The sequence below is a fragment of the Panicum virgatum genome, chromosome 1K (assembly GCF_016808335.1).
Source record: "Panicum virgatum strain AP13 chromosome 1K, P.virgatum_v5, whole genome shotgun sequence".
Taxonomy (NCBI): Eukaryota; Viridiplantae; Streptophyta; class Magnoliopsida; order Poales; family Poaceae; genus Panicum; species Panicum virgatum.
In genome coordinates, this window is record NC_053136.1 from 10,269,063 (window position 1) to 10,291,561 (window position 22,499).

Here is a 22,499-nt window from a genome sequence, read left to right on the forward strand (position 1 = left end):
GTGCTATTAACATAGATTAATATCAAAACCATAGCTAGAGAGTGGTGATGAGCTTCAAACTTATACCATACTGTTATGTTAGTATCTTAAGTGCACTGGAAAAGTATCATACAAAAATATTCATTAAAACATCAAGAATCAAATATAGAATTTATTCCTAGCCTAGTACAGGATATAATAAAAACCCATAGCTACCCTTATCTTCTGGGTCTTAAAATTTGAGACAGTGATTGGGTGGCCATAATAAACCTATGGTAAAAATATCAGATTTTTCTAGTCTTAAGAACTATTTTTCATGATTTAGTACATTTACTAATGGCATAAATTACTTGAGTAGGTTCTACTGAAATAAAATATCTCAAAATTTTTATACAACATGTAGGGATCAAGTAAGAAGCACTGTAGAAGTTCCAACTCTTGAATCATAGTGGAACATCTAGGAAAAATTAAATCTATGCACTCATAGCAATAAACAAGATCTAAATGAAACCTATAGCTAAACATGAGAAATAACCATGAAATTTTTACACTAACACTAGAATCACATGCACATAACACCATAAAAATTTCATAGCATTACATGGCTTCAAACATTAGTTATTAAAAAGGTATAAACAATTAGCCTTTATGCACTATTAAACATAAATATATTTTTGCAGCAAAAATTTCTAAATAAAACATGTCATATTATGGTTCTATATTGTAGATATTTTGATAAGGATTCCAAAAAGTTATCATTTGCTATTTTAGGATTTTTCTACGATTTTTGGTTGAATTTACAAGTTCACAGCAACAATTTGAAAACAAAACTAAATATTGCAGATGGTTCCCTAGGTTTTGTAGAAAACACCCTAGGAAGAATTGGGGCCTCGCAAATAGGCCCTTGGCCGGACCAAAAACAGGGGAGGGCGGCGCTGAGTTTTCCGACCGGATTCCGGCGAGGGCGAGGCTCGCCGGCGGCGAGGGAGGGGTGGAAAGGCTAGAGGAGGTCGGGAGCTACCTCGGGGTGGCTTCGGTTGAGCGCAAGACGACCGGAGGCGGGCTCGCCGCAGAAGGGGGTGGCGGCAGCTGCTCTACGCCACGGGGTGGCTCGCCGGTGGCGAGGGGGTGGGGCGGCCGGGCTTGGTAGCTTCAGTAGGAGGTGGGGGTCGTGCTGGGGGTGCTCTATTTGGAAGGGAGAGTGCCGGAGAGGGGGTCTCCACGAGAGCAATGGTGACCGGCGGCAAGGTTGGCCGCGCCGGCGGTGGTCCAGCGAGGGGAAGGGCCAAAGGCTGGGTTTGGGAGGCTCGTGGGGAGGCGAGGAAGGCTACTGGGGGTTCAATTTGGGGAAATAGGGATCGGAGGGGGCGATGCCACAACGAGCCGAGCTCGGCAGCCATGGCGATGGCGGGTGGCGCCTCTGGCGCAGGGAGCTCGAGCTCTGGCTCTAGCACGAGGAGAGGAAGAGGCGAACTCGGGTTTGGCGTCGTGAACCGATGAGGACAGCTTGAGTAGCGGCGAGAGCAGTGGCACGGCGACGCGTGGACACGAACGTCGAGAGCGGCGACGACGTTCGGCTGCGTGTCGCGCGGAGAGGCTGCAGGGCGCGTGGCAGCTGCGCGCGATGCCAGGAGGGAGCGGTTTGGAGCAATACCGGGGGCAGAGGAGGCGGTTTTGGCCTGTGATGAGAGCACGACACCTTCGGATATGACCATTGATTATAAGGTGAGCTCGTTCCAAATAAATTTGTCATCTAGATTTGAGAATAAATTACTACCTAATGATTTAATTATTATTAGAAACCATGGAGATGATGAAGAGGATGTTGGGGAGGAGTTTGGAGGCGTGGTGGACCAGCAAGGGCAGCCAAGCCGAGTTGGAGGCCCAATCCAAGTCGAGTTTGAGTCTGCTTCGGAGTCCAGGAACAGCCCGCACCAAAATCAACGTCCATACTGCATACGGAGTCTGTTTTGGATGCTCTTTATATGGATGGAAAGATAATTTCAAGGAGCTTCCAATGGAACTTGTTTGAGGCCCAAATTCATTCGGAGTCGACAGGAATCGCAGAAACAATATGACATCCAGAATCTGTCAGGGCGCTGCGCCGCCGTCTTTTGGGCTGTTGGCCCGTGTACCATGTTGGCCCAAGTGGTGGACGCCCCCTTGGCCTCCACCAGCAACCCTAGGATGCCCTAGCTCTTCTATAAACTCAGTAGCCGCCGCCGCCGCTTTGACTCGGGTTTTGTTTAGTCTTGAGTTTTCCTTTGAGGAACAGACATTGCATCGTTGTATCTGTGGCGACAAGTCCTTATACATTGATCCAGGGCCCCCGTTCTTGATCTTCTCCACTGTGTCGATTAGTCCTTTGGAATCAAGTTCTTGAACCCCACTTTGATTTTTGCTTCATTCACATCTGCAATTTCAGATTGCGTGTTTATCCTTTCTTGCTAGTGTTCTTCGATTCGCTTGCAGGAAAAGCCTTCTCGGCGAGGTCAATCAAGTTGTGCTTGGTTGATAACCAGCGGAGTGGTGGTGTAACGGTTGCAGGCTTCGAATTCGTGTCTGATTAGAAGTCGGATCGCCAACGTCAGGTACTTCATCAATCGAATCTACCCTACCTCTCGGAAGATCGGGCTGCGTCTACATCAGCCTGGGCGCGGCACGTGGGCGGCCAGTGGCCGTGCCGGCGGCGAGGCGACGACGAACGGCGTGAGCAGAGAAGAAGATGGAGGTGATGGCAGTTTTGTAAATAATTCAAAGTTCAAACTTTCATTTTGTAAACTCAATTTTTCTCCATTTTCATGGCCTCAAATGAAAAACTTTTGGATATGAAAGTTGTTCAAAATTTTGAGATCTTCAACTTTTGTTTCAGGCAAAACTTCATTTGATGTTTGGTTTGAAAGTTAAATTTGAATTCTTGACGAATGTACATACTTGCCATAATGAAGTTTAAATTTAAATTTTTCTCCACTTTTTGTATGGAAACTTGAAAATATTTGAACAGTAAAGTTGTTACACATTTAAAACTCTACAAATTTGGTTTTAGGCAAAAGTTCATTTGAGCAATGTTTTGGGAATTATTTTCTAAGAATATTTGCTTGAAATTTGAAAAGAATATAGTTTAAACCTTTAAAAACCTTGATTCAAATGACTCGTCATTTCATGTACAAAATTTCATTTTCTCACTTTGACTTCATCTAGACTTTGATTTATCATGCCGTTAGTGATATGCAAATGCAATTTCATATGCAAACTTGCATCATTTTAGAAATTATTTAAGTTTTCTCTCCTGTTTTCAAATGCACACAGACACACATACACATAGACATTCATGCATACACATGCATTAATTCAAGATTTCCTATTTAATGATGCATGATTTGGTGCTAATTACCCTGAATTGGCTATTTAAAAACCTGGGCCGTCACATGAAGACTCTTTGATTCACTGTCCATTCAACAGCTATAAAGGTTAGGAGCTTGTTCCTCTCATCATTCATTTCTTGTGTAGCTCATTTTTTATGGTTTAGAAATAGAGAAATGTGAGGTTTTTAGATTGGGAAAGTTTCTTCATTTTTATACCATTTGAACTCAAATGTGTGTGGTACTTTTAGCTACGCATATATAGATAGATTTACTTGTTTTAGTTTATCTAGATGAGTATGGAGAGTTGATGTGTGATTTTCTTGTATAGAGAGTTCATATTATTATTACAAATCAATACTAGATTTTTGTTTAGAATGAGAGTATATATATTACAATGTGAGTATGTTTGTATATATTACAATGTGAGTATGTATATATTACAATGTGACTATTTAAGATTTTATTTTTTTCTTGTATTATGAATAATTAGTTGTATTTTTTATGTTTTCATTATTTTCTTGTAAAGATAAGTGTAGGGAGTATGAGTTTGCCACATGTTATTGCATCGGAGCATCGTGTGTCTGCTCGGGCGTCGGTACGCAATCAACTGGAGCCCACCGGACATTCCCTTGAGTTCCGACCTGAGGAGCGTGTTGGACTTCTGAGATGTCGTATTTGTCGTTGGGTTAAGAGAGCATTTCAATGCTTTGAATTTGGAAAAACAAATCGCAAATTTCAGCATGAATTTAATGTCGAACTACATGGTATGGATGACGATCGCGAGTTGATGGCTCGATATAATGCAAGGCGTGAAGCGTTAGGGCTAGCAGAATTTGACCGTAACGTGTCGAGACTTCGCGAGGCGGTTCACGAGGCCTTGGTCCATAGGTCCCATGAGTAATTTGTATTAGCATATATCTTTTTTGTTTTTTACTGGGGCCTTTTATGTAAACTTTAGGGTGTACGATGAGTTTATTTTTCAAATTGCATGATTGAATATTTGGACATTTCTATTATTATTCATGTTGTTGCACTCATGAGAATTTATTCATTTGGTTACATTTATTCGATCTATGTAACGATTTATATCCATTAATTTGACAACAAAGCAGATGGACCGGCAATGGATGTACAAAGCTGACCGACGTACCAAGGAGTTCATTGATGGTCTACATTATTTTTTGGATGTGGCTGAGGCAAACAAGCAGAATTGTTTTATGTGCTACCCGTGCATACATTGCCAGAATGAAAAAGATTACTCTTCTAAAAGAACTCTTCACAGCCATATTTTCGCTCATGGTTTCATGCCCAAATACATGTGTTGGACTAAGCATGGAGAAAAAGGGGTTATGATGGAAGACAATGAAGAAGAAAATTATGATGACAATTTTTCAAGCCATCCTGGACTTGGTGCCTTTGACAATGATACTGCCATGGAAGAGCCTGAAGATGAGGCGGCAGAGAATGCTCCCACTGACGAGCTTGGGCAGGCATTGTGCGGTGCGTGGGAAGATTGTGCGAGTGAAATGGAGAGGCCAAAGTTCCACCAGATGATAGAGGACCATCGCAAGTTGTTGTACCCAGGCTGTGATGAAGGGTTGAAGAAGCTTGGCACCACACTAGTGTTGCTGCAATGGAAGGCAACATATGGTGTATCAGACAAGGGATTTGGTGAATTACTGAAACTTTAAAAAAAATGCTTCCTAAGGACAACGAATTGCCTAGCACAACATATGAAGCGAAACAACTTGTTTGACCTCTAGGATTGGAGGTGCAGAAGATACATGCATGTCCCAATGACTGCATCCTCTACCGAGGTGACTACGAGAATTTGGATGCTTGCCCCGTATGCGGTGCATTGCGTTATAAAATTCGAAAAGATGATCCTGGGGACGTCGAGGGGGAGCATCCCAGGAAGAGAGTTCCTGCCAAGGTCATGTGGTACTCGCCTATAATACCATGTTTGAAGCATCTGTTTAGAAATAAAGAAAATGCTAAGTTGATGCGATGGCACAAAGAGGAACGCAAGCAAGACTCGATGTTGAGACACCCAGTAGATGGGTCACAATGGAGAAAAATAGATAGAACCTACACAAACTTTGCCTTGGATGCGAGAAACATAAGGTTCGGTCTGAGTACGGATCGCATGAATCCTTTCGGTGAGATGAGTAGTGGGCACAACACTTGGCCTGTGACTCTATGCATTTACAATCTTCCACCATGGTTATGCATGAAACAGAAATTCATCATGATGTCGGTACTTATCCCGGGCCCAAAGCAGCTCGGAAATGACATTGATGTGTACTTAAGACTATTGGTCGAAGAACTCTTATTGCTATGGCGTGAAGAAGGTGTACTGATGTGGGATGAATACAAACAAGAGGACTTCAACCTACGAGCAATGTTGTTCGTAACCATCAATGACTGGCCTGCTCTTAGTAACTTGTCGGGACAATCGAACAAGGGATATAGAGCCTGCACACACTGTTTAGAGGATATTGATAGTATATGGTTGACTCACTGCAGAAAGTGTGTATACATTCTATGGGATAAGCGCCACATCATCCTGAAGGCTACTAATCAGGCTCGATATTCCTGGTGGTGATGGGGAGATGACGCTAGCCGAGGCCGTTCATGGCTACATCCTATGGGATAAGCGCTACATCATCCTTAAGGCTACTGATCAGGCGTCAAGGCCGGCATCTCCGCGACCCCTCCTGGTTCATCACCTCCTTCACCATTATCTCCTGGGCAGCCGTCGACTCCTGCTTCACCGACATCTCCTGCTTCACCTCCTCCGCCACCTCCAAAGAAGCAAAAACAGGCGTCGAGGTCGACGAGCCATTCGTCTAAGGTTCCTCCAAAGAAACAGTCGAAGCCGACGAAGAAATCTAAGGAGGCTCCAGAGAAGTTAGCCGTGGACTGCACCCCTGAAGAACTGACGGAACATGTTAAGTCCGCGGTTGCAGAGCACTTTAGAAAGAAGACGCCAGAGAAGAAGGAAAAAGAAATCAATTTTGCGGACTTGAAATTTTTATTGGAATGATCGAAGCAAACAAGAGAAAGTTCATTCCAGATCCGCTGCTTTCGGACTACGACCGACAGATTAAAAAATCATATGACAAGAAAAAATCAAGGTCGTCAGGGTCCGATGTTCCACAGCTAGGTGCCCAGAAGAAGCAGTCAATAGACCCGCTTTTTATCGGACCACAGGTACAACAAGGGCTACTGAATTTTTTGAAGTCATGCATGCTCACTACGGATGATATCATAGGGTCAACAGATCAACTTCAGCAGTCATGAGACTTTCCGATAGCTCCGGTGGTTCGATCTTGGCCGTTTAAGCTGGGCACTAGCCTTGTCCCCCCAGAAATCGTGCAAGTCCTTCCAACGCAAATGCGAAGGCTGCATGATTTGTACATTGTTGATGGTCACTAACATTTGCGTTGGAACCGACATGAAAGAAGTCAATACACATGCCAATGACAAGTGGGCCCAGAGCTCAGCCCACTAGGACAAGGAGTGAGGTCGGTGGCCCCACAGGATGGTCGGCCGACCCCCCTGGTCGGCCGATGGCCCCAGTGGGCCCTACTGCCTCAACCCTGCCACATGGAGGTTCACCATTGGATGCAAATGTCAGTTTATCGAGGCATAGCTGCAGAAGAGGCTTCCCTTGGCCGTGGCTCCCTCCTATAAATATAAGAGAGGGGGTGAAGAATTGGAACACAACACATTACCACACAACTCTCACCTCTTCCTTGGAGCTTGGAGTTTTTCATCCTAGATGCTTTAGGTAGCCTAGGGGTGTAGAAGATTAGGAGGAGAGTGAGGAGGAGTCAGGGGAAGTGCCGGGTTTGTCGGCACTCTTCTCCGCTTGTACCTCGACGGATGCTTATTCGGTTGTAAGTGTTCGAGACTTTCTTATTTAGAATTAGAGTTTAGTTGCAAGTTATTTCTTCTGCCTTATATTGAATTGAGTGTATGCTTAGAGTAGCATATGATCTTAGCTTAAGACTCCGGATAGAGAAGGATAATCTTGGCCAGGGTTAGGATCAATACGGTAGAGCGTAGACGTGGTGTCTAGGCTAGACTTTACCACTTAGTTGTCTTATACTCCCACGGATTGAGAGGTAGCCGGCAGGTGGTGACAGCCCTGTTCGAGCCCTAGTAACTCTCCATGTTCGGATATCGGAAAGAACATTATTATAGGAGCTACTTTCTTGTATAAGCCAGTCAAAACCAGTAGTTCGAAGTACAATGCGAAGTATTTCTTCTTCTAAACATAGATTCTAAATCTTAGGAAGTCCTCTCTGTCCTATCCCTTCTACACCAGTGTGTGTGTCCTTGGATGAGCCTGAACCCATAGATAGTGTACTCTCATTCCTCAGTGGATATGATGCCCTGGAATACTCCTGAGTGAAAGCTACAGCGGTATCCGTGCGCTTACGGATTTTATTCGTGATGTTGCAAAGTACCAACAAGCTTTCTGGCACCGTTGCCGGGGAATGGTAGCTACATTATCTTCAGACTCAGTCGTCCTCGTATCTTTTTCTTTTTCTTTACTTCTACCTCAACCCCCGTTATCCATGGAGCAACTATCCCTTTTACAGCTCTCTTCACCTAAGAGCGAGTTCTGTGAGCGCTGGTCTTCCGCTGACCCAATTCTTTCTACTAGCTATGAACTCAGCTCAGGCTATATAGCCTTAGTTCAGGAACATTCCTTTTCAGGAAGTGATTGTGAAAATCCCTACCATTATCTGCGCGAATTTGAGCAAGTGTGTTCGTGCTTGAAAATTTCAGGCATGACACATGAAACCCTCAAATGGAAATTGTTTCCTTTCTCCCTTTCGGAGGAAGCAAAGCAATAGTACATTCATGTCATAGGATGTGTGAACGGAAGTTGGATTGAACTTTGGAACAAATTCTGTTCTGCGTTCTTCCCACTTTCGCGAATATGTGCCTTACGAGCGGAAATTTTAACTTTCCGTCAGAATGATAAGAAATTGATTGGTGTAGCTTAGGCTCGATTTACCTTATTGGTTAAATCAGGCCCTGACTTGTCATTACTCGAGCATTTATTGCTCCAGCATTTTTATGCTGGTCTTGACAAGGAGTCTGCACTCCATCTTGATCTCACCTCTGGAGGATCTTTCGCTCATCTTACCCCATCTGAAGGCAGGGAAGTTCTTAATAAAATTTTAGACATAACCTCTTTCGTCTGTATCCACGAGCCAGTTCCGACGGAACCCAAGATGCATCAAGAGGAACCTTCAGAGATCGAACCAGAACCTTTAGAAAGCAACCAGTAGGTTTGACCCCTGAGCCCTCTCCTGAACTTAAACCCGAAACACTAGAGGAAGAGGATTCTCTACCTCCGGAGTTTCTCCGAAGTACCGAGTGTGATCTCTTTGAAGATTTCAGTAACACTTCAAGATACTTCTGTCAGAAGCGACCATCGGTCCCTGTCACCCCTATGGATCTCTCAGAAGAGAATTATTTTCGGGAGACGATTCAAGAGTTGACAACATTGATAAGTAACGAATGGCTGCAGGAAGGAGAGTTGTCCCTGAACCCAATTTAGCTCACCTCCCCTTCCTCATCATTCCGTTGCTGTTTATGAGATCAAAATGTGGACGCTCTCTATAATCCCACTGTTGGAGCCAATCTTATGTCAGATGAGTTCGCCTTAGCCTTTTTGGGCAATCACCAGCTCACTCCAACTGATAGACAGCTCAGGAGACATTCAGGTTCTCTTACAAGCAGTTACGGGATACTCACAGACGTGTCATTTTGGCATGATAATGTTAAGGTCAGACTGAACTTTCATGTCTTCGAAGATCTCAACTTTGACTTCATGATATGACATCATCTTAAGGCTCTCTTTAAGGATGTACCTAAAGACGGATGCCTAAACATCAAGTTAGGGAAGGACACTCTCCACATTCCAATGGATCGAGCATTAAAATGCTCAGTGGAGGATCTCCCTACTCTCGAGCCAATTGAGGAAATAATGGCCACTTCCATTCCCGAGTCTCTTGACTCAGACCTCGAGGAGGATATCGAGGAAAATTCGGAAGAAGTCATCGAGGCAGATGAGGACCCTAATGAGGCCTTCGAACTGCCCGAGACTGAAAAGCCATCACGACCTCCGATTGAGCTTAAGCCCTTACCTTCTGGGCTTAGATATGCTTTTCTAAATAGTGATGTAGAGTCTCCTGTGATTATCAGCGATAAACTCTCAGAGGAGGAGACACACAAACTCATCGCTATCCTAGAAAAGCACCGACCAGTCTTAGGCTATACCCTACAAGATCTCAAGGGCATCAGTCCCGCTCTTTGCACTCACCGAATTCCTCTGGATCCCGAAATAGCACCTTCTAGGGAACCCCAAAGAAGGTTAAACAATGCCATGAGGGAGGTAGTGAAAAAAGAGGTCCTCAAACTCCTAGATGCTGGAATCATCTATCCTGTTCCACATAGTGAGTGGGTAAGCCCTGTTCAGGTCGTGCCCAAGAAAGGAGGCATGACGGTAGTGAAAAATAGCAAGAACGAGCTAATTGCACAATGAACCGTCATGGGATGGAGGATGTGTATATACCACAGAAAACTAAACAAGGCCACAAAGAAAGATCACTTTCCACAGCCTTTCATCGATGAGATGTTATAACGGTTGGCAAAGCACTCCTACTTTTGTTTCCTTGATGGTTATTTTGGTTACCATCAAATACCCATCCATCTTGAAGACCAAAGCAAGACTACGTTCACATGCCCGTATGGAACGTACACCTACCGACGGATGTCGTTTGGGCTATGCAATGCACCTGCATCGTTCCAAAGGTGCATGATGTCCATTTTCTCAGATATGATTGAGAAAATTATGGAAGTCTTCATGGACGATTTCTTAGTCTATGGGACAACCTTCGATCATTGTCTAGAAAATTTGGATAAAGTCTTACAGAGATGCCAAGAAAAGGACCTGATCCTCAACAGGGAGAAATGCCACTTTATGGTCCGTGAAGGCATCGTCTTAGGACACTTGGTGTCCAAAAGAGCGATAGAGGTGGATAAGGCGAAAATCGAAGTCAATGAGCGACTTCCGCCTCCCATCAATGTGAAAGGAATCAGAAGCTTCCTAGGCCATGCAGGATTCTATCGACGGTTCATCTCGAACTTCTCTTAGATCGCTAGACCCCTCACAAGCCTCCTAGCTAAGGATGTTCCTTTCCAATTCACAGATGAGTGCCACAAAGCCTTTGGAACTCTCAAAAGGGCACTCGTCTCAGCTCCAATCATACAACCCCCAGATTGGAAGCTCCCATTCGAGAACATGTGTGATGCCAGTGACTATGCGATGGGGGCCGTGCTTGGTCAAACCAAGGACAAGAAGCATCACACGATCGCGTACGCCAGCAAGACACTTACAGGAGCCCAGCTCAATTATGCCACAACAGAAAAGGAGCTCCTAGCAGTCGTCTTTGCTATTGACAAGTTTAGATCCTATCTAGTGGGAGCAAAGGTTATAGTGTACACTAACCATGCAGCACTCAAGTACCTCCTAACTAAGAAGGATGCTAAACCTAGGCTGATCAGATGGATTCTCTTACTCCAAGAATTTGATCTAGAAATTAAGGATAAGAAAGGAGTAGAGAATTCAGTGGCGGATCATTTATCGCGCATTCCCATCACCAGCACTCAAGACCCGCCGATAAATGACTTCCTGCGGGATGATATACTCCTCAAGGTAATAGTTTCGCACCCCTGGTATGCGAATATCGTGAACCTCATGGTTTCAGGGTTTGTACCCCCGAGGGAGAGCAGAAAGAAGCTGAGCTATGAGAGAAGACGCCACTTATGGGATGCACCATATATGTACCAAGTATGTGCAGATGGGTTACTCAGACGTTGTGTGCCTACGGCAGAAGGACGCAAGATCATAGAAAGATGCCATGCAGCACCATATGGAGGTCACTATGGTGTATTTCGCGCTCAGGCAAAAATCTGGCAAAGTTGATTCTATTGGCCATCTATGTATGAAGATACCAGAAACTTCATCCGAAGATGCTCAAATTGCCAGAGGCATGGAGGGATCACAGCTCGCAACACGATGCCCCTAACTTATAACCTTCAAGTTGAACTGTTCGACGTGTGGGGCATCGATTATATGGGACCCTTTGTAAAATCCCAAGGTTGCGAGTATATCTTGGTCGCCGTAGACTACGTCTCCAAATGGGTTGAAGCCATGCCATGCAGGGCCGCAGATGCAAAGCACACCCGTAAGATATTTCACGAGATTATCTTTCCAAGGTTTGGCACACCAAGGCTGGTAATAAGTGACAGAGGGTCACACTTCATTGACTCGGCCTTCCGAAGCTTTCTCAAGGAACTAGGGACAAGGCACAACATCGCGACCCCGTATCACCCGCAGGCCAGCGGTCAAGCAGAAACATCCAACAAACAAATCAAGAATATTATGCAAAAGACCGTGAATGAGGTGGGGAAGGGATGGAAGCTAAAGCTACCAGATGCTCTATGGGCATACCGCACAGCATACAAGACTCCCATTGGAATGTCACCCTACCATATCGTTTACGGGAAGACTTGCCACTTACCCGTAGAGCTAGAGCACAGAGCGCACTGGGCCATCCGAAAATGGAACATGGACCTTAAACAAGCCGGAGAGCACCGAAAGCGCCAGATCTCGGAACTTGAAGAATGGAGAGATAAAGCTTATCACTGTGCCTCGATCTATAAAGAAAGAACCAAGAGATGACACGATAAGAGGTTGAAGCCCAAGACCTTCAACCTAGGAGACAAGGTACTACTTTTCAATTCTAGGATCAAATTGTTTGGTCACGGAAAGCTACGCAACAAATGGCTAGGACCGTACCATGTCATTGACACTGCACCTCATGGAGCCATCACGATACAAAATGACGACGGTAACACCTACAAAGTAAACGGTCAACGCCTCAAATTTTTCTTAGACCATAACAGAGCTCTTGATGAAGAAATAGACGTGATCAACTTAGTTGATCACGTTCATATATCTAATTAAGAGCCATATAGGCCAAAAGGGCAGGTGGGCCCACTATAACTATAATATATCTAGTCCCACCTGTTGACCAGAGGAAGCTGGGGCCCATTGGGGCCCAGCCATGGTCGGTGGTCGGCCGACCATGCACAGCCCCTCTGACCCATGATGAGGCCGAATCCGTCAGGCATGACGGCGTTCGCGAGGAGAAAAGGAGAGTTCTTGTGCCTTCCTTCCAGAAAACCTAAACCCACTCCTTCTCCACCTTGTTTCTATCTACTCCAAAACCTCCATCAACTCCAGCAGCATCCCATTAACCACAAGCCATGGCTGGCAAGGAGATAATTCCATTCGTTACGCCAGAACCCCGCTGAGACAATCCCCTCAGCTCAATGGAGCAATACTTCATGGAAGCCCTACAAGAAGAAGCCTTCTCTGTGTCCACGACCTCACCGGCGACACCTCGAAGCTCCCCCAGGAGGAGGGACCCGAGGGGCGCCAGGGGTAGGTCAGCCGACCATGGTGGTCGGCCGACGGCCCGTCATTCCCTCTCGGCCCCTGGCTCCTCTGGTGGCTCTTCCTCGCCTGGTGCAGTGCCTCCCATGGAGGGCCGGCAGCGCAGGCCGCGGAACAGACCATCGAAGAAGAAGTTGGAAGTCTTCGCTGTCAAGCTCGTCCAAGAAGAGAATGCACCCGGGCCAAGATTAAAGCCCGGTGAAGAGTACGTGCATTCTTGGGTAACCAAGAAGGGCCGTGTCATCAGTCACGAGTATCGGCGCAACAAAAAATCTCCTGATGAACCGCCACTCCAACCACGCCTCAAAATCTACGGAGTTCGGCCACCGGCCAAGGCAGGAGATCATCAGGATAAGACTGAGATGGGAGAGTTCTCCAATGAACTCCGAAAAACCCATATGGCCAATGTAAGGTTGGAGATGTAACAATAAAGATTGTGGTCAGAAATTAGAGCTATGCAAGAAGACATCGGCCTCTATCTGGATTACCTTGATGACAAGATGGATCGCCTAGTGAGTGCACTAGGAATAGTAGATTTTGAGTAAGGGGCCTATAGAGTGGGTCCCTCTTATCATTAGTTTAGTATGGGCGCTAGTTTAGGTTAATTCATTTAGGCTTAGTTCGGTTTAGTTTGCTCCCTAGGATCAGTTTAGTTTGTTTGAATAAGAACTTTGGCTCCCCGATGTTAATGCCGGTAGAGCCCCTTTACCTTTCATATTTTGTTTTGTTTATGATCGATGAGCAGGTCGAAAACAAGTGTGGGGGGGGGAGAACTCGTTGTTGGCGCCTACCAACGTCACCAGCAATGACGCCTGCAGACGCTAATTTGGAGTGGCAGTATTTCATGAACCACGAATAAATCCGCAAGCGCACGGAATACTGCTGTAGCATTTTACCCGGTAGTATACCGGGGTGTCATTTATATTTCCGCAGGGAAGGCGGTGAGTGAGAAGATATATAGATTAGTTGGTGAACTCTATCTAGATTGGATATTCTCATGCATAAACAGGGGTAAGATAATTGACGCAAAATTCAACACACTGGAATCAGAGGGCAAGTGTTCGCCGAGTCACGAAAAGTCAACCAAGCGTGCCAGTCAATTTGACCTGAAATTGACAAGGGAGAAAACAAAGTCAAATTCGAGAGCGTATCGGCTGGGATTCCTAATATCTCTCAGATGGGTGTATCGGCAAGCTTTGCCGATACTATAGATGATAAAAAGATATTAAATGCAAGCGCGTAGTAAAGAGCGCATCAGCAGGATCAGCCGATACACTAAATGACAAAACCGGCTTTGAATAGCCGATTGTGTATGTATGACAAGATCTAAGCTACGAATGTGTAACTTAAATGATGTGAAGCTAAAAATAGATCTAAACCGGCTCTTGAGATAACAAAAGTGTCACTCCAAAATCTAAAGCCGATCTAGTATATTTTTAGATGTGATAATGACCAAAAAGCATAGGAAAACCTACAAATCTAGCCGATATAGATAATTGGTGAATAAATCTAGACGAGACGACAGCGATGCCCCCGGAAGTCAAAGACTAGATAAACTCGATAACTTTTGAATAGATTTGAACGAAGCCACAGCGATGCGCCCGGTAGCTAAAGATCAAATATACTCGGTAAAATGAAAACTCACCAGCAAATCAAGTCGCTCGAATGTGAGGCGTCCTTGATCAACTTGAAAGAACTCGTCGAAAAAAAGAAGAGAAAAGGCGAAGTCGCCGAAAAAGTGCAAAGGAATTGTAAAGTTTGTTGTATTGGATGTGTATCAAGTTTTTCCGGTCCCTTACAACTCATATTTATAGCCTAGCGCTATCAAGTCCCAGCCGATTACGGCAAACATTACTTGACCCTAAAGAAAAGACTAGTTAAAAGATAAACTACTTAAAATATTACAACCGAATCATCAAGATTTTCGTAGAGTCCGGATCCTCTTCTCCTTCCTTGACTTCATCGGCAACTCTCCATCGGCCGGATACCAGAGCTAGCGGATCAGCATCTTCAAAGCATATTCTTCTGGCCCATCGGACACACTCCATCGGCTGATTTTAACCCTGTGCATCTTTTGGTTTCTTCCAAATCGGCCACCTTCCCTTCACAAAAATCACCTTTTTTGACACGTGTAAAAAAACGGTGTCAACAAACATGGTAGGAGGTAGTGTGACACACACAAACTACCCTCTTGGATAAATAAAAGATAAAAGAAAGATAAAAGATGCTTTAGGCCGGGTGCAAGGTAAAAGTCAGAGCTCGAGTCAGCTATGCTAGGCTAGCTATATCTATACTTTCTCATTGGTTAGCTCGTCAGAGATTAAACTACACAACAGGGAGATCGCTATCGAAGCAACGGGAGGAGCCCGTATACCCCGGCGACTTTATGTACCTCCTACTCCCCATCCCAAACATGGAGGATTACTCGGGCTCGGACAGGGCTGTCACCATCTGCTGGCTACCTCTACAAACCGTGGATATAGTTGACATCCAGCAACTCTTAGCTAATCTAGACACCATGCCTACACTAGTAAGGGATACTCTAGTGTCCCGCGCGGAGCCCCCACCCTCCGGATGGACAGACATCACACTAGAGCAATCATGCGAATACTGGAGCAGTTGATAGAGTTCTAAGAACAAAAGACTAACCATCTCCAGCACAGGGCGATAATGCAATGCAAGCATTGAATAATAACACAACCATGACAAGAAGCATATACCCGATAACTCAGAATATACTTCAAGTAGATATCAGTAACCATAGTCTAATTCTATTACAAACAACTGAATATTACAAGAGAGAGCTAGAGATGAACCCATACGAGAACTCTCAAGCAACTCCGGCGACTCGATGACTCCTAGACTTCTCCTAAACTCCACTAAGCCTAAAGACTATGCAAGGAATGCAAGAGAGGAGATGTGTGTGGTGTGTGTGTGTGTGTGTCCTATTCTCCACCCCTCCTTGTATTTATAGCAGGGAGCCACGGGGTGAAGCTTGCAGAACCGCCTTCATCATCAAGTGAGGAGATGACACGTGGCGAAGTTGAGGCAGTGGGGCCCACGAGCCAGGTCGGCCGACCAAGTAGGTCGGTCGGCCTGCCCGGGCCACCAACCGCCCCCATCTTCTTCTAACGGGCTGTCTTGGGCCTCCTCTTGTCTGAATGCTGGGGTTTGCCTTGTCTTGACGGGTTTTGGTGTGGTTCTTGGGCTACACTTGGTCCAATTGAGCCTGAATCGGTGCTCTGATAATTTCTGTGATTTTATGTCGGGCCAAAGTGTGCTTGTAACCTGCATATTAGCTTGAAAACACAACTTGCATATTCTAAAAAGTAAAGTGTGGTTTAGGGACTTTATTGGATAAGGATGCGTGTAAGAAATGCAAACTCTCATGATTTTCTGATCAAGTTGACACCTGAAAATGATCGTTAGTGAGCGTCAACAAGATCCCCCAAGCTGTCCTTTGCTCGTGCTGAGCAAAGTAGGATAAATCAGGTTGTTGATCAGAAAATCTCTTTGACTCGTACCTTACCTGTCATGTCATAGTCTGAAGCAAAGAGATTCATCTATAAGCTTAAATAAGTCGGTTAGCATACCTTTGCTCAATTACCTTACTGCTTCATGGGACTTTTTAGCTATCCCCTTGTCTTGGGTTGTTGAGAGTTATAACGGTGCATAAAGTAGTACTTACTTGTTCATAGATCCGCAATCCATCTGGGGGTACTTTTGAAAGATTTTTTTTGAAAACATGGCAAAGCTCCCAGGATAACTCTCTCGAGGCACTCATCTTGTATTTCCTTACCAGGGCAGTGTTTGCCTTTGATCTTCCCTACTACTACAAGCCTTTGTGGGGCTCAAGGTAGGATAAGAACAGGGCATACTTGTATTCTATTTATTGTAAAGTCAAAGAGAGGATCCATGGAGAAACAAGTCATGCAATCTCGATCAAAAGGTGCAGGTGTATGAGTGGATGGATGTATGGATGGATATGACTTACTCCTTGATGCAATGGCTTTTCTCTCTCGAATCATCCCTATCTCTCTTTTTTTTAGACATGGTTACCCCTTTCTCTCTCTCTCTTTTTTTTGGGTCATGCTTCTTTGGCCCGACATGGAGCATTTATTATGTGGAATGAATGGATGGTAATGCCAATTCCTAGTGTTGGAATATAGCAAATGGATGGGACGTGTACGTGCTTATGATCGAGAAAGCATGAAGAGTATCTCACTAGGGTCACACAATTTGACAAAACTCAACAGAACATCAAGCAGCATATGTGTAAGGGTTTTTCATGGAATATGACATATAGCTCTGGTAGGACATTGCATATCACTGGGGAACTTGCCTTTTAATTTTTTTTCGAAAACAACTCCAGACTTCAAGCATCACTAGAACAAACTTGCACAACTTTATTTACCATATCTGAACTCACAACAACTTAGACTCAGATCAAGCACATGCAACCCACGGAACTTTCAGGTTCATTGACAAGATATTTGCCTAACCAGCAGATTTAAACTCAAGAGAACTCTTAATTATTTTCAAACTAGGCACGACAGACATGATAGAGCAAAGCAAAACTCATCCTTTCAACTTATCAAAAGGGAGTTAAAACATTCTTACTGCGCATCATGAAAAAGAGAAATAAAGCATTAAATTTTTATTTTGTTTTTGAAAGTTTTTATCAAATTTTATTGAAAGCAAATAAAGGGATATAGTTGACTTAGGGGAGGGAACCTCCCCCAAGCTAGCTCTTGGTTTAGGGTCTGACAAGCAGGACCTTTCTCCATACCTGATCAGGTTGAGGTCATTTCGTCCATACCTGGAGAAGTAGTAGCGGTCGATGACGTCTTGTTCTTATTGCGCATTTCTTTTTGGTCTTCTTTGATGGTGTAGGTGGCGCAAGAACAGGATCCTAGGGTGTAGTAGCCTTTGATTTACCCTTCTTCTTAGACCTTTTTGAGCTCGTTGGATCTTCTTTCATAAGTCTCTTCATAAAAGGTATAAGACTATCCTTCTGCGAGGGTGTGACTTCGACTTCTTTGATTTTCTGAGGATTTGGCCCAAATTTGACCCGGATCATCAAGCATCGCTCTCTTTTGGGTCGGAAGTCAAATTTCTCCCCTTTACCATTGATATGGAGTCGGATTTCTCTGGCCCCAACATCAATATGTGCATCTGCTGTATTGAGGAATGACCATCCTAGAATGAGAGTAGTCTCCTTCTGATTATCCATATCAAGTACCACAAAATCGACTGGGATGAAACAGTCCCGTACTCTCACTGGGACATCCTCAGCAATTCCTTCTGGGTGCCGTACTGAGGTGTTAGCCAATTGCAACTGCATGGGTGTTGGTGTCAACTCTGTGTAATTGAGCTGGTCGAAGACCACCTTCGGCATCACACTAACACTGGCTCCCAAATCACATAAGGCTTTGTCGAAGTTCTGTGCCCCTATCGAACATTTGATAGTTGGGAATCCTAGATCCTTCTTCTTCTCTGGCAATTGTTGAAGTATAGCTGCACTGCATGCCTCAGTGAGCTTGATAACTTCGGTAGTTGGCAGCGGTCGCTTGTTGTTGATTATGTCCTTGATATAGAGAGCATAGGTCGGAACCTTCATCGCATCCATCAAGGGCACATTGATGTTCACTTGTTGTATTATCTCAACAAAGTGGCTGAACTGCTCATCTGTACTTGGCTTCTTTGCCCTCATAGGGAACGACAATACTTGGGTATCATAAAATTCATGCGGAGCCGTCATCCCTTCATGAACCTTCTCGGGTTCCTCATCCCAAGGTGGTTCTTCTGCCACCGGGCTTGCTTTCTTCCTGTTAACATGGTTAGGATAAAGCGGGTCTTGAGTAGTTTTACCTCCTCGTGTGGTTATCGCCTTAATGTTCTCCAAAGCAGGAGGCATGGTAGCAGCCACTTGAGCTAGTTGAGTCTCAATCATCTTGTTGAAACTCAACTGATTCTTGATGGCAGTGGAGAATCCGTCCATCTTGGCATGGATAGTCTCCATGGATTTGTCTATAGTGGCCAACTTCTTCTGAAGGGACTCATTGATCTTCGCTTGGCCGTAGACAAGATCTCTCAAGGTAGGCTGGTTAGGACCGAAAGAATTCGAATTCCAATTACCTCCTTGGTAGTATTTGCGTGGTTGATTCCACCCCTGACCTCCTTGTGGATGAAACCCATTGCTGCCATTGAGGAATAGAGCTTCTTCTTGGGTTTCTGGGCAATTGTCGCCCGAATGTCCAACATTCCCGCAGACCTCGCACGTCATGCGAGTTTTCAAGGCTTGAAGTGTTTGCATCTGAGCCTTATCTTGGGAATAATTCTCAAATTTCTTGAGGAGGAGATCAATCTTCATAGCGAGCATGTCGGCCTCCTTGACGGAGTGCATACCTCGCTGGCGTGGTTGGAGGCGATCATCGCTCCAACCTTGGTTGGAAACCATCTTCTCGATCAATGATGTAGGTCTTTCAATGGTCAGCGAGAAGAAAGCTCCACCCGCAGCGGCATCCACATGATCACGGGATGACTGTGTCAACCCATTGTAGAAGTTCTGTAGAATGAGCCAATTATCCATTCCATGGTGCGGACATGCCAGAATGTACTCCTGAAGCCTCTCCCAAGCTTCCGGAATTGACTCATTTGATGCCTGCTGGAAGTTTGAAATCCGAACACGAAGAGCATTGGTTTTGCCCGTCGGGAAGAACTTCGAGAGGAACGCCATAGCACATTTGTCCCAAGTATCCATAGCAGCCTTGTTAGCATAAAACCACTGTTTCGCTCTCCCCAAGAGAGCGAATGGAAACAGACGGAGCCGGATGGCATCTTGCGATACACCCTTGATAACAAAAGTGCTGCAGAGCTCCAGGAGCTGCTGGAGATGAGCGCTGGCATCCTCATTGGCCTTGCCACAGAATGGGCTGGCCTGCACCATCGTAATGAGACCCGTCTTGATCTCGAAATTTTCTCCTCCGGTGTTAACCTCGGTCCCGGTAGGGACCTAGTTAGCAGATGGAGCAGAGTAATCACAGAGTGTCTTCTGGGCCATAGCTCTAGGAGCTGACGACGATGCGATGACTGGATCAACTGCCGAGAGTGATCTCCAAGGTGATACGAGACGAGCTCGCATCCTCCTCAAAAGTGACTCTGGATTAGAATGAAAGTTTTGCGGCAAGTCGAAACCGGTCATACACTACCCTATTTTCATATCAACAAAGACAAGAAAATAAAGCCAAGTTAGCCTGTTTAGCAAGCGAATACCAATATCGATTTTGTTCACAACTTTGTCTATATATTTCACTCTGTGCCTTCCCCGGCAACGGCACCAAAAATGCTTGTTGGCGCCTACCAACGTCACCAGCGATGACGCCCGCAGACGCCAATTTGGAGTGGCAGTATTTCATGAACCACGAATAAATCTGCAAGCGCACAGAATACCGCTGTAGTATTTTACCCGGGAGTATACCGGGGTGTCATTTATATTTCCGCAGGGAAGGCGGTGAGTGAGAAGATATATAGATTAGTTGGTGAACTCTATCTAGATTGGATATTCTAATGCATAAACAGGGGTAAGATAATAACATGGTAGGAGGTAGTGTGACACACACAAACTACCCTCTTGGATAAATAAAAGATAAAAGAAAGATAAAAGATGCTTTAGGCCGGGAGCAAGGTAAAAGTCAGAGCTCGAGTCAACTGTGGTAGGCTAGCTATATCTTCACTTTCTCATTGGTTAGCTCGTCAGAGATTAAACTACACAACAGGGAGATCGCTATCGAAGCAACGGGAGGAGCCCGTATACCCCGGCGACTTTATGTACCTCCTACCCCCCATACCGAACGTGGAGGATTACTCGGGCTCGGACAAGGCTATCACCACCTGCCGGCTACCTCTACAAACCGTGGGTATAGTTGACATCCAGCAACTCTTAGCTAACTTAGACACCATGTCTACACTAGTAAGGGATACTCTAGTGTCCCGCACGGAGCCCCCACCCTCCGGATGGACAGACATCACACTAGAGCAATCATGCGAATACTGGAGCAGTTGATAGAGTTCTAAGAACAAAAGACTAACCATCTCCAGCACAGGGCGATAATGCAATGCAAGCATTGAATAATAACGCAACCATGACAAGAAGCATATACCCGATAACTCAGAATATACTTCAAGCAGATATCGGTAACCATAGTCTAATTCTATTACAAACGACCGAATATTACAAGAGAGAGCTAGAGATGAACCCATACCAGAACTCTCGAGCAACTCCGGCGACTCGATGACTCCTAGACTTCTCCTAAACTCCACTAAGCCTAAAGACTATGCAAGGAATGCAAGAGAGGAGAGGTGTGTGGTGTGTATGTGTGTCCTATTCTCCACCCCCCTTGTATTTATAGCAGGGAGCCACGGGGTGAAGCTTGCAGAACCGCCTTCAGCATCTAGTGAGGAGATGACACGTGGCGAAGTTGAGGCGGTGGGGCCCATGGGCCAGGTCGGTCGGCTTGCCCGGGCCACCAACCACCCCATCTTCTTCTAACGAGCTATCTTGGGCCTCCTCTTGTCTGAATACTACGGTTTGCCTTGTCTTGACGGGTTTTGGTGTGGTTCTTGGGCTACACTAAGTCCAATTGAGCCTGAATCGGTGCTCTGATAATTTTTGTGATTTTATGTCGGGCCAAAGTATGCTTGTAACCTGCATATTAGCTTGAAAACACGACTTGCATATTCTAAAAGGTAAAGTGTGGTTTAGGGACTTTATTGGATAAGGATGCGTGTAAGAAATGCAAACTCTCATGATTTTCTGATCAAGTTGACGCCTGGAAATGATCATTAGTGAGCGTCAACACCCGTGACATCGCACGTACATGCTTCTATCATTTGCATACGTCACGCATATCTCTCGCCCCGACTCCCGAGTTTGCACTACCTCACTTGTTTTCTCCGTATAGCATTTTTTGATATGAGTATAATATCTGAATTATCTAAAAAACTGTTTAAAACATGCTAAAAGGAGTTCTTGATGAGTGCATGCATAATTGTTGTTCCTACTGCGCTCAAGTTTGTGAACTGAACCTTATAGGGAACCCATGATTATTTATCTGTTGACTAACATGATATGTTCTGGCTCTAAGTTGTTTATCCTTACATGCTGACAAATTTGGGGAATTTTTTTATAACAAGAAAATTAAGTTCATGGTCTTCATCTCTATGTATCATTCCCTACTAGAGCCATATGATGCTTTTCATGAAAAAAAATAGTTGCATATGTCTCTTGACTACGTGTTGAGCTCGATCAAATTTTGTGACCCATTATGGTTTACTTTTATTTACGTTCTTGATTTAAGGTCATGTGCACAGCTGAAATAAATGCTTCATAAATATTGACCGGCAAAAGCATTGAACAAAAAGAGAGAGAAAGGAAAATATGGCATGCCAAAGAAGCATGACCCCAAAAAAAAGAAGGGAGAAAATATGGCATGCCAAAGAAGCATGACCCAATAAAATAAAGTCGGTCATGAAAGGAGTATATGATTATCTGTGCACTAACCTAATCAGTTCGTAAATATAAGTATTATACCTATGGATCCAGTGTT

The 22,499-nt window shown here is 44.8% G+C and overlaps 1 protein-coding gene and 1 non-coding gene across 2 annotated transcripts; one reads left to right on the plus strand and one right to left on the minus strand.

Moving 5' to 3' along the window:
* Positions 1–17,803: 17,803 nt before the first annotated feature.
* Positions 17,804–18,808, minus strand: LOC120652465. The gene has a single exon (XM_039930299.1). It carries the CDS (start codon positions 18,806–18,808, stop codon positions 17,804–17,806), a length of 1,005 nt encoding a protein of 334 aa, XP_039786233.1.
* A 673-nt stretch (positions 18,809–19,481) lies between these two features.
* On the plus strand, positions 19,482–19,588 carry LOC120658084. Its single transcript, XR_005668508.1, has one exon. It is a non-coding gene; the product is annotated as a small nucleolar RNA R71 (small nucleolar RNA).
* Positions 19,589–22,499: the final 2,911 nt, after the last annotated feature.